Consider the following 13,660-nt stretch of genomic DNA (forward strand, 5'->3'; position numbering starts at 1 on the left):
TGTGTGTGTGTGTGTGTGTGTGTGTGCATTCATCAATGTTTTGCACCTGTGGGAGCCTAAAATGTGTGTGAGTTTATTTGTATTTAAACATCTGCTGTTTTTCTCCACAGGTCACACGATGGTAAATGGACCCATGACTCCTATTCCAGTGAAAGCCAAATCCTCACCTGTTGATCCAGTCGTTCCTTCTGTTTTTCTGGGTATGAAACACACACACACACACAGAGAGAGAGAGAGAGAGAGCAATTGGGAAAGCCACTTTGAAACTGTAGGTTCCCAAGATACAAATTATTCTTTATAGTTAAAAAAAATAGTTTTGTTTCTGTAAAAGTCACACTGTATTTAAATAGATCAACTACTAAAAAAATTTAGTTGAAAGGAAAATTTTGTCAACATTATTTTGTCCCATTAAACACAATGAAGGAGAAGTTTTAAAGAATATCCTGGTCCAACTAATCTCATGAGAACAGTTAGCCTAAACACTAGAACAGTTACGAATTGTCATTAGAGTGTTTTGCCTGGGCATGATTTTACATTGCATTGCATTTACATGCATTTACAGTGGATGGAGAGTGGGGCTTTTAAGCTTCAGAAAGGGTGAACAAGCACCCTAAAAGCATCATTAAAGGGCTTCATATGACCTGTGTACTATATAGTTTTATGTGAGGAAGAAACACATATTTTAGTGATTATTCACAAATAATTCTCCCCTCCATTGAGCTGTTCACTGTTGCAACCAGATCATTAACTTAACAACTACCTAACTAACTACTGATAAGCAGCAAATTAGAAGTTTATTGAGGCAAAATTCATAGTTAATAGTTAGTTAATAGTGAGAACTGGTCCCCCAACTAAACGTGAGCAATTTTGGATGAACTATTTTAAAACTAATTTAGAAGCATTGTTTCTTGTAGATTAGTTTTAGTTTATTTTAGTTTACTTTAGTTTAGTTTTACTCCCCAACACATCACACACATATCTCAGGTTACAGACAAACTTGCCACATCAAAAGTGTACCACAACAGATGTTTGTGGAATTCATACTCTTGTTTATAGCTATCCTAAACATTGGCAGCACTCCCCCACTCTCTTCTCTCTCTTTTCTCTTTCTCTCCCTCTCTCTCTGGATGGACGAGAGTGTGATAATGCAGCTTTAATCCTTCCCTTCTCTCCTTCCCTCTGCCAAATGAAAGAGGGATCCGGCCACATTAGAAATCTCATTACAGGGGTTTAGGTGTGTGTGAGCCACATACCACACTCCCACTGTGTGTGTGTGTGTGTGTGTGTGTGTGTGTGTGTGAGAGAGAGAGAGAGAGAGAGAGAGAGAGAGAGAGAAAGAGAGAGAGAGAGAGAGAGAGAGATTCCTAAGGAATAGATATTTGTATGCATATGTGTGCACAATTTATTTTGCCAATTTTCTAATATTCTCATCTTTTTTTCTTGTTTGTTGAATGTGATGTGTAAAATAATTCCCAAAGGACCTTTGATGGATTGTGTGCGTTGAAGTATGCATATCCAAAAAAAGGTTTCCCCACTTTCTTCCTGTTCTCAGTGCTTTAGATGTGAGTTCTCAGTGGGACAGGTAGTTTGCTGAGCTTGTAAAATCATCCCCCTACACAAGTGGACTAAATATGTGTTGTGTATCTAGGTGTTTGTATGGAAAAGGTCTTTCACGGGATAAAAAAAATGCATGTTTCTGTGTAAGTAGGTCACATCTGTGGTAGGTGTATCCCAAGTTTAATGAGATGCTCTTCTGCATTGTGTGTGTTGCATGGGTGTTTCAGACACACAATGAGCGATAAATAGGCTTTGGCCTTCTTTCCTTTCATATGGCCACCAGCGTTCCATACAGAGAAATTCCCACAGCAGCACATACATTTGAACTCACATGTAGATGTATTTATGCCTTGAAATATGCTAATCTATGCATCAATGTCTTACTGCACTTCTTTCATTGGTCTCCCTCATCCTTTTTTATCTCATACTCCCTCTCTCATTGGACAGCATGAATTGATTTTATTTTCTCTTGAATAAGCTAGCAGCCCACCCGATTTTTCTGAAGTTTTTATGTGTTTGCCTCATTTGCATTAATAGAGAGAATCGGTATGTCCAACTTAATGTGTAGTGGAAGTTAACAGTACCACCACCTGCCTGCTGGGTTAATAGCCGAACTGATCTGAGATCTATAAATAGTAGGAATTTCCCATTGTCTGTTGGTATGCAGGTTTTCGTAGCTTTTGCACTGACCCGTAACCTCCAAGCAGAAAAAAAAAAAAAACAATTCTTAGTTTTTGCAGAGAAATGTGGTCTGGTTTAAACTATTCAGCACGTAATTGTCTTCCTGTTCTCCTCAGCAAACATTTATGTGGTGTTCCTGTTCTTATTTCGAGTTTACTTTGATTGGCTGCCAAAATGAGACATTGCATGAAAGGGAATCAGTGAGAAGTGTCAGTGGCACTCATTTAATTGATCACCTGTTTCAAAGCTGTATGTGTGACAAGCACACAATGAGAAGTAGTCAGATTACTGAAACATCAGCCCATAGCTCTTCATCAATGACTGTCAGTAGTTAATAGTAGATAAATTGTAGATACAGTCCCTAGGGAAGTGCAATACTATTATAATTAGTTGTTTTAAACTTGAGCTGACAAGTAGCAATGTCACTCACTTTGCAAAAAAAAAAAAAAAAAAAAAAAACATGCCTTAAGATTGCACACAATCACTGCATGATTTAAATTATTAGAATGTAGTTAGAAGGCCCCTTGAATGTACAGTATGGGGGAGGGGGGTATCATTTGATACAGTTAAGCAATATATTTTTTTTCCTTCAGGTGAGCCGCCCATGGGCTTCCGTGAGGTCCTGTTGAGGGAGGGTCCTGAGGGTTTTGCACGGGCAATTCGACAGCACCAGGGCCTTCTACTGATGGACACTACCTTTAGAGATGCCCACCAGTCCCTGCTGGCCACTCGCGTCAGGACACACGACCTCAAGAAGATTGCTCCATTCGTGAGCCACAACTTCAATAATCTTTTCAGCCTGGAGAACTGGGGAGGCATGTGACATTTCCTAATGTGCATACAAGTGCAAATTCATTAAACAGCTTTTGGAGATGTTCTCCAGCTCTGTGTGTTTAGGCTTACAGAGGATCACTTCAGTCTTTGACATGACCTTTATATCTCTCTTGCTTTCACTAGGAGCTACATTTGATGTAGCAATGCGTTTTCTGTGGGAGTGTCCGTGGAAGAGACTTCAGGAGCTCCGAGCTCTGATTCCCAATGTCCCATTTCAGATGTTGCTACGTGGAGCCAATGCGGTGGGATACACAAACTATCCTGATAATGCAGTTTTCAAGTGAGATCACACATATATTTCCATTGGCTAATGTTATTTTCTATCCTCTACTCCTAATCCTACCCTCACAGAACCCTTTCTGTATATTTAAATGTTTAAGATATTGTTTAGTATGTTTATTGAGCTGTTTTCCTCTTGGGTGCTGTTGACTCGTCCACACAATTTAGGTGATTACACTAGGCACAAGCAGTGCATGTATTGAGCCATAGAGAGTTAGAGCTGATACCGTAGCAGCAGTAAACACAGTTGGAGTGCTATTCACATAAATTTTTTAATATTAGTTTAAATATAAATCTAATACTTAAAGGGATACTCCACCCCAAAATGAAAATTTTGTCATTAATCACTTACCCCCATGTTGTTCCAAACCCGTAAAAGCTCCGTTCATCTTTGGAACACAATTAAAGATATTTTGGATGAAAACCGGGAGGCTTGTGACTGTCCCAGAGACTGCCAAGTAAATAGAATTGTCAAGGCCCATAAAAGGTATGAAAGTCGTCTTCATAATACTCCATCTGCTATAAGACGTGCAATCTAGATTATATGAAGCGACGGGAACACTATTTGTAAGCGAAGAAAACAATAATAATGACTTTATTCAATAATTCCTTTGTCAACGGTCTCCTCTGTGTCTCTCATTAACACCGTATGCTGTGTATGCTTTTTTGTGTCATCCGCGCCACAAGGATGCGCTGTTTTATTTCAAATCAAAGCTAAATACATTTAGAAACAGCGCATCTTTGTGGCGTGGCTGATACAGAAGCGCATACACAGAGGAGACTGTTGACAAATTAATTATTGAATAAAGTCATTATTTTTGTTTTATTTGCTTACAAAAAGTGTTCCTGTCGCTTCATATAACCCAGATTGCACGTCTGATGGAAGATGGAGTATTCTGATAACGACTTTCATACCTTTTATGGACCTTGACACTGTTATTTACTTGGCAGTCTATGGGACAGTCTCCCGGTTTTCATCCAAAATATCGTAAATTTTGTTCCGAGGACAAACAAAGCTTTTACAAGTTTGAAATGACATGGGGGTAAGTGATTAATGACAAAATTTTCATTTTGGGGTGGAGTATCCCTTTAATGCCATGTACACACAGTAGTTAGTATTTTCTCATACTTCCATAATAAGTAAAGTTTTGTCACAAATATAACAAATACACAAGTGATCTAAAGTTCACTCAGAACTCAGCCACATAGCAACATGTTAAAAACTACTCAGGATACCTTAGCAACCACATGGCAATGCTCTTGCAACCACCCACAACACCTTATCATGGCAGTGAGTCTTTTAGAATTTCTACTTTCCATAATAAAAACAACTTCTGTTGGTAACTGTTGAAAAGTACTGTACATAATATTCTGGCAGGCATTAAAATGTCTGATGTCAATGGTTTGACTTGAATGTGCATTCATGCAAAGGTCTGTCTTTAATCTTATAAACCATAAATGTCGGTTTTGAAGGAGTTGGCTATAGTGCAGAGCTGACAACCTTATTTCCATTTTTCTTCACTCTGTCTTTCTCTAGATTCTGCGAGGTAGCCAAAGAGAACGGAATGGATATCTTTCGTGTTTTTGACTCCTTGAATTATATTCCCAACATGCTTTTGGGGATGGAAGCAGCAGGGGCAGCGGGAGGCGTGGTGGAGGCGGCCATTTCTTACACGGGAGACGTGTCTGACCCCATGAGACAGAAATACTCACTGGAGTACTATCTGAAGCTGGCCAATGAGCTAGTTAAGGCTGGAACACACATACTGGCTATTAAGGTAGAGCATGTGTACAAGGAAAAAAGCACTCACACAGAATTGGCCTGAAAATCTAATGTTCCACACTCACAAAGGCAGAGGTGAAGGATTTGCCAATATAACCACTGATTTTTTGTATGTCAGGACTCTTAGCATGTTATTTTCAGCTGTGTTTGGCAGTTACTCAAGGGTGTAATGACTGAAGACATTGACAGTAATACTCATTCTCGCTCTGTTATTTCTGTTTCTTCTCTCTTTTTCTTTGTTGAGCTGCTGTAATGACAGTGATTGTCATAATGTGATTTTCTTTTCTGTGGGGTGCACATGAGTGGTTAAAAGTAGCTCTGCTCTCTTTTCTTCCTAGGACATGGCTGGCCTGTTGAAGCCAGAAGCCAGCCGTTTACTGATTGGAGCATTGCGGGACCGTTTCCCTGACATCCCTATCCATGTTCACACTCATGATACAGCGGGTGCGGGAGTTGCCGCAATGCTAGCCTGTGCACAAGCAGGTGCAGATATAGTGGACGTAGCAGTGGACTCGATGGCAGGCATGACCTCTCAACCGAGCATGGGTGCCATCGTCGCCTGCACCAGAGGAACCAAACTTGATACTGGTGAGTGGAAAGAAACATGTAAAGGTATGGTCACATTAGCGAAATGTTGTTGGAAATTTCACAAGCAAAAAAGCGCCATTGTCAATAGTGTAGTGATGCATGAAGCACCGTTCAGACAGAAGTCACTTTCATACCTGGCAGCTTTCTTTTTTACACTACCATTGAGAAATTTTGACTAAACTATGTTACAGACTTTTCATTCAGACCCTAAAGAATCATATCAACTTGTGGAAAATGGGCATCCGATGACCCCTTTAAGGCTCAAAACATAATCTACACAAGTATGTGTGTAAATGCAAACTGGGACTGAAAAAAAAAGAAAATCTCCCAAATAGTAATTAAAATGTATTACATTATTGTGGCAGATAAGTAAAGCACTGAAAGTCACTAATGTCATATGTATTATGATTTACTTGTGATATATGTATTGTTTATTATATTTTTGAGTTCTTGGACTGTGAACATGCACACTGTCATCTTCAGCCACTGCATCTCATCTGAAAGTATTTAATAGCAGTTCAGGTAAAAAAAAAAAAAAAAAAAAAATTGTGGCTTGTAGGCAGAGATCTTGACATATCACACAACAGCGCTTAGGGGGACCAGAGTTCTGACTAAAGGACTTTTTTTTCCGTTTCTGTTCTAGTCTCACCTCTCCTCTTGTCAAATAAAGTCAGTGCCCAAAAATATAACTTAAAAATATAAAAATGTATTTATATTCACTTCATTGTATAAAAGTTTGGGGTCAGTAAGATTTTTTTTTTTATGTTGTTAGTCTCTTATGATTAAAAAAAAATACACTGAAAACAATAGTATTATGAAATTACTGCAATCAAGCAAAAACTGTTTTCTATTTTAATGTATTTAAAATTGTAATGTATTGCTATCATAGCAAATCTGCATTTTTAGCAGTTATTACCCGTCTTCAGTGTCACTTGATCCTTCAGAAATCATTCAGATATGCTGATTTTCTGTAACATTTCTTATTAATACAAATGCTGAAAATAGCTGTTTAATATTTTTTTCAGTTTTGTAGTTTTGTCTTTTTGTTCAACTGTTGTCATGGCAACAGCAAAAGTTTGAAGACTGAATAGTGCTGAGCAAGTTCAATGAAGTGAGAACAAACTTTAAGTATGCACAACTTGTGACTTTTGGTCCACACTTGAATGTTTACATAAGGTGTGTTTCTGGCCTAGATCAGTACATGTGCAGTTTAATTCAACAGGCTGCCCATGATCAGTTTAATGTTACAGGAAGGCTCAATTGATTAATGATGTCTAATTAGTCAAGTCCCTAAGCTCATTAATCAAGGGACCCAGCAGGAGGCTGTGGTCATATATCAATACATTTGTACTTTTATACAGCTGTGTGCATGTGTGCTGTACTGTCCGTGTGAGTGTGATAATTGCTGTATTCTAAGAGGCATGTTAAAGCAAAAAGCCTACAGTAGCAGTGAGGGGAATGTGTTGACACACCTTGGACAAAGACTAATGACTGAGAAGAAAAGAGAGGAAGAGAATGTTCCATTCCCTCTCCCCCATTTTCGTTTTAACGGCACTTACCCATTTATTTCCCCTTCCTCCACTTCATTACCATCAAAGTTAAATCATAGTTCCTCTTCCCAGCCTTTCCCTCCCTCTCTCCCCCTCGTCTGTCCCCCAAATATGGTTCCTCTGAGGCAGGATGGTTAGATAATGGCTGCTGCACTTCAGTTTCAGATTCTCCTGAGTATAATCTTATGTTCAGTCTCTCATGTAGCCACACCATACACAGCAATCTGTCAGTCGCTTTTTAAACACTGAGATGAGACCAAAAAATTAGATATGAAAAAAATGAACAAAGCAAAACATAAGAGAAAAAAAAAAAAAAAAAAAAGATTTTTAAATGTTATGTGGAAAATATGGGTGGTGATTGTTTATGTGAACGTTGCCACTACAATACTAGTGCTGGGTGGTTGCTAGAACGTTGCTATGTGGTTGCTAAGGTGTTCTGGGTGGTTGCCAGGAGCATCACTCCTTTGTAAGTTAATGGTATTGAGGTAACATTTTAGTTTAGGGACCAATTCTTACTATTAACTAGTTGCTTATTACTGTGCATGTTACTTGCATATTGGCTGATTTTTAGTGCTTATAAAACACATATTAATGCCTTATTCTGCATAACCATATTTTAGATCCCTTCATCCTTCCCCATACCTAATCTTAACAACTACCTTACTATTAATATAACAGCAAATTAGGAGTTTATTGAGGGTACAGTCATTGTTAATAGTTAATTAATAGTGAGAACTGATCCCCAAACTAAAGTGACTAGGTGAAAACCAAAAAATTTCTACTCTATAAGGCTACACAGTTTGCAGTATCATTTATGTCAGCAACACAAATTGTGCAGGTTTACATCCTAACCTTTAAAACTTAGAGTTAGAGGATTTGTTCAAATGTTTGGCAAAAAAAAAAAAAAAAAAAAATGGTCCAGTTTTCACATGCATATTGTCTGTTTTGATTGGTGCTTAAAAAAACACTGATGGGCTGAATGAAATCTCATTTCACTCTCGGACATAGATGGCACTTACACAAAAGGAAAAATACCCAGGTTACCCCGGTAAAGGGGCAAGCACAGTACACTTTTCATTCCATTGACTTCTATTCATACACATGTGAATGCTGGAGTCTGGAAATGCAAGCTTGTGCAAAGAAGTTGTGCATTTCACTGCATTCTAAAGTTCCACTTTGATGCACTCTGACCTGCGGATTCATATCATGTGAAGATGTGTGACAAATTGAATATTGGTATGTCATGCAGTGACCTCTTAGCTGATTTAAAAGAACACACATTTTAAAGCTGCAGGTTTGCAGTGTTGGAGGAAAATGGAGTAGATTACAGTATATGTTTTTTTTTTTTTTTTTTTTCATTTGAGATTTATTATTATTCATTATATGTCAAATTTATTTATTGTTTTTGCATACATTTTTCAGTTAAGCAACTTCCATTTCTGACAACTGCTTATCAAGGAGAAAAAAGGAAATTAAAACAGCGTTTACATGTTTTCAAACAACCGTTCAGATTTTTGTATTCACAATGATGGTGTATATCGAACAACACCAAATATAGAGACAAAAGAGCCATTTCCAGATTCTTCCTCTGCTATACATTTATACATTCATTTAGCTATATACAGTTGCTTAGCAAAGCCGTAGTTTAATGCATTGGCTCTGGGCATGTGACTGAAAGAGCAAAAAAAATATATATATAAATAAATAAATAAAACAAAAATAAACACATGCAAATGGTTGTGCCAATCTGATAGATTGGTTTAAAGTTATTTCTTTTTTGAAGGTTTTACCTTTCAAATAATATATATTCACACACCACCCTGTGAGCACATCTGTTGAGCTAATTGGTCACAGAAGACCTTTAGTTTCTTGAAGATCCCTCATTCCCTCTCTTCACTCTGTCTTACTGCCGCTGGTTTTCTCTCTGGTGTATTGAGCTGGTTAATTTAGTTGCCAGTGTAGCAAGCTAGCACAGGTAAAGCTTTAGCTCAATGTCTCTGCAACAGGCATTAGAACAATTTGTTATTAATGCTACACACACTTATTGTACCCGCAGTTTTGTACACCCACACTTGTTAACGCCTCTTACACATGTCTTGTTTTCATAATTTATGCATGTGTGTATTTATTTATTTATTACATTTCTGTCTGTATTGCCCCTTCCAGTTGCCCTGCTATTGATTTGTGTTCTCTGGCTGAGTTCCATATTTAGTGTTCTCTTGCTCTTTCCCTCCACTTGCCTCTCTTTTCTCTTTTCCTTTCTAGCACAATTTGTCTCTCAAATATTCTTTCCCCCCATTTTTGTCCCTTCAGGATTTTTCGTTCACTTATTCTAATCTTTTCCTTTACTTCTTGTTTTTGCTCATTTTCTTTCACCCACACTCATGTATCCCTATATGTTTTTGTTTTTGTCCTTCTATATCTGTAAGTTCATTTTCTTCCATTTCCATGTTTTTCCATGCAGTCTTCAAGCCCACTGTTTCCGCTAACACTTCTCTTTCACTCTACATCTGTCATTTTTTTCTCTACATCTCTCGATTCTCAGTGGAAAGACAAGTTTGGACTTACTTTCACAATCAAACGTTTTATCCTTGTGTAACCCCTTGATGTTCGCTTTTAAAATGCACTCTGCTTTGTCTTCAGTCTCTCTCTCTCTCTCTCTCTCTCTCTCTCTCTCTCTCTCTCTCTCTCACACACACACACACACACACACACACACACACACATTTTTTTGTAATGTTGTGCCAATCTGCATTGATGTCAGTACATTCCAGCATAACCTGTTCTAACCTCAGAACTCAACACAAAATGCAAACCTTAGCTTTGTTTAGTTTAGAATACTTTAGTTTTAGCACTTGGTTTTGTCAGAGAACAGAAAGTATAGAATTATGTCATATAATTGTAACGCTGTGTGTTTTCTCTGCTGGAAAAACATCACAAACCAACGTTTGCTGATCTTAGCTAAAGCTGGACTCCCATGCGCAAGCCTGTTTTGGATTTTGTATACAACTTTGTGTCTTATAATTGCTATTTTTATTATTGCAAGTTTATTTCTCCCAATAATGACTTTATGTCTCACAGTGGGATTTTGTATCTAACAGTGTGACTTTATATATTGCAGGGTGATTTTTCATCTCACAATGCAACTTTGTTTTATAATCTGCCATTATTTTAAGCTTTATCTCCCATACTGTCAGCCTGATCCAAGTGCTCAAATTATCAAAGTATCAAATTAGCTGGTCGCCAACTGCTCTCCTAGCTGAAAGTACCTAAAACCCTACTAAAACCATCAAAACAGACTAAATTAACCAGCCTTTGCCACACTGGAAGACCAGCCAACCACCTTAGTCTGTTTTTTTTGTTTGTTTGTTTTTTTGCAAAAAGTGAAGGACATACTTTGTTTTAGAGTTTTATCTTAAAGCCTAAAGCTCTGTATGCAGCAAAATTACACAAATAAATAAATGAAATAAATAATAATAATGATTAGCCAATCAAAATAGTGTACCATCGTTTATAGCTCATACAAGCACACATACATACATATTACAAATACACATTCATAAACACACATCTGCTTTAGAGGCATTAAGGGACATTTATCTACTGTAGTACATTGAGTACAGCACACAATGTACATTCACTTCACTTAAAAGACTGATTACTATTGTCTGTTGAAGTGACGCAGACCCAGCAGGAGCATTATAATAGAAGGGAGCGTCTCACTGATGACATACAAGTGTGTTAAAAATAAAAAGTGTGTGTGGGTGTGTGTGGCCGGAAGACTGGAAAGATGACTCTTGTGGCATCAGGCTTAATTAAATCTACATTGATTATTACAGTCTGACTTTATGCAGGGCTTTTATTGATGGATTGATGGTGTGTTTTGAGATGTGTCAGATTAGGACAGCAGTATCTGTCACTCAAATGTCCCCAGCAAAAAGAGAAAGACAGCACTACCAACACTACCACTTAAATGCATATGAAAGAACAGGGTGGTTAATTTCACTAAATTAGTACTTTCAGCCCAATCGTTCCCATCGTGTCTTTCCTGAGTTTTAAAGATAACTTAAAAGATGACTTATTACTCAAAGCAGTCACTGTATCTTGTTAAACAGATTTGAAAAGGCAATATTATGTCACAATTTGTGTGAAAGCTGTTATGTCCAAAACTGTGACCTGTACATTATTTTAATGATATTTGATTGCTACATTGCTTGGTGCTTGTAAACAGCCTACACTAAATAAATAAAGGATAATCTACAGCTGCCTGTACATTTTCCTGCTAATTATGTGGCTACTTATCAAATAAATAAACATTTAACATTTTTTATATAGTTTTTTCTTCATCATCACCCAAATAAACCAGCTTTGAGGGAAATCATGACACTACAACCTTTTTGCTTTGAAGAAAATATATATATTTGAAATCCAAAAAGTCAACACAATAAATTTTAAGTTTGATAAAATACAATGATTATGTTTTGTATAACCACAGTTTTCTGATTGGTTGATATTGCTCTGCTGAATTATGGGCAGTGTAGTTAAAATTGAAATTGGTGTCTTATATTAAGCCTCACTCTATATATATTTGAAGCCACATGGCTTATTTTCCTACTGTAAAGTTGCTGCATTTGTAACACACGTCTTCTGTCATGCAGGTGTTTCTCTGGACAGAGTCTTTGACTACAGCGAGTACTGGGAAGTAGCTCGTGGTCTGTATGCCCCATTTGACTGTACTGCCACAATGAAGTCTGGTAATTCAGATGTTTATGAAAATGAGATCCCAGGAGGCCAGTACACCAACCTACACTTCCAGGCCCACAGCATGGGCCTCGGTAACAAGTTCAAAGAGGTGAAAAAAGCCTACGCCGAAGCCAACAAGCTGCTGGGAGACCTTATCAAAGTAAGACCTCCAAAAATCTCATTTTGATTCCAAATGTGTCACCCACTCTTTCTTTCTTTCTTTCTCTTTCTTTCTTTCTTTCTTTATTTCTTTCTTTCTTTCTTTCTTTCTTTATTTCTTTCTTTCTTTCTTTCTTTCTCTCTCCTCCTCCCCTGTTCCATATACTGAAGAGTGTCCTTGAAGGGCAGTGAATAAAACGGCTATTTCTTTTCTATTGGATTTTCTGTCATTTATATTTCATAAGTATACATAGTCAAATCTCTCATCTCTGACCTAACAATTAACTTAAAACAAAACAAAACAAAACAAAACAAAAATTGCTGCAGTGTACCCTAAATTGTGCATGGAGACAAAATAACAATGTCATCACGAGCACATGTCATTTTTTCCTCTGTTCAAATTAAAATAATAATAACAAGACATTACATGTTGCAGATTCTAGATGTATAATTCTCATTCAACATGGTGAGCTGATATTCTGCCTCCATCCAGTATCTCTTTGGCTAACATAAAAACAAGTTCTGCTGCTTTCCTTAACAGGAATAATGTGATAGTAAGTGTTCTGGTGATCAGATCAGCTCTTAACCTGATGCCAGCAGCCTGCCAGTGCTGGCTTCTGCTGTGCATTATGCATTATTATCTGAATTTTCTTTATGCATGGAATACCTTGATGGCCAACTACATTTGCCAGAATGTGCTGTTTAAAACCATTTCGGGTATGATGAATGAACCAAGAGTGATATCCTTCACCAAATGGTAGGGCAAAGTTTTGTTTTTTCCCAAAAGTTAAAGGGAAAGTGACAGTAAAGACTACAAAATATGTATGTTTCAAATGAATGCTATAATCCTGAAAGAAAATGTATCAGTTTCCACAAAAATATTAGCTAGCACAACTGTTGTCAACATTCATCATAATAAGAAATGTTATTTGAGCACCAAATCAGCATAATAATGGAGTAATGGCTGCTGAAAATTTGGCTTTGCCAACACAGGAATAAATAACATCTAAAAATATTAAAACTGAAATCTGATTAAAAATATCGAAATATCAGGCAGCATAGTGTATATTTTGCACAGTAAGCATTATGCTAGTTTTCAGTTTTAAACACAACATTCATCTCTGTTTTGCTATCCAGTTTGCAGAAAGACACAGCAGCACACAACGTACACACACTCCACTAATTCTGTTTCTTTTGAAGCAGCAGCAAGCACTGACACACACAAACTGTTCTCTTGAGTTCAAAGCACTCGCTGTCCATGCCGATGGCCAAACAAATGTTGTCAGTTAGCCAGAGATACCCTGCGCAATAACACAGGAGAGACTAAACACTTCTAGACCTGTGTGTGACAGAGAGAGAGAGAGAGAGAGAGAGAGAGGAAGGAAAGACTGAGAGACAGAAGCAGAAAGCAACTGAGATGTACACAGAAGGATTACAGCACGTCAGAAAAGCAGTAAGAGGAGACACAGACGGGCATGAGGATTAC

At 37.5% G+C, this 13,660-nt stretch overlaps 1 protein-coding gene across 1 annotated transcript in view; it reads left to right on the top strand.

The window, feature by feature from the left end:
* LOC122145671 (pyruvate carboxylase, mitochondrial-like) overlaps positions 1–13,660 on the top strand; it is a 188,882-nt gene that overhangs the window by 152,376 nt on the left and 22,846 nt on the right. The window contains exons 12-17 of the mRNA XM_042760830.1: positions 111–200; positions 2,832–3,053; positions 3,196–3,352; positions 4,889–5,129; positions 5,473–5,722; positions 11,931–12,175. Of these exons, the coding sequence (XP_042616764.1) occupies positions 111–200; positions 2,832–3,053; positions 3,196–3,352; positions 4,889–5,129; positions 5,473–5,722; positions 11,931–12,175 (1,205 nt within the window). The remainder of the gene's footprint in view (positions 1–110; positions 201–2,831; positions 3,054–3,195; positions 3,353–4,888; positions 5,130–5,472; positions 5,723–11,930; positions 12,176–13,660) is intronic.

This window comes from Cyprinus carpio, chromosome A7 (assembly GCF_018340385.1).
Source record: "Cyprinus carpio isolate SPL01 chromosome A7, ASM1834038v1, whole genome shotgun sequence".
NCBI classification, from domain to species: domain Eukaryota; kingdom Metazoa; phylum Chordata; class Actinopteri; order Cypriniformes; family Cyprinidae; genus Cyprinus; species Cyprinus carpio.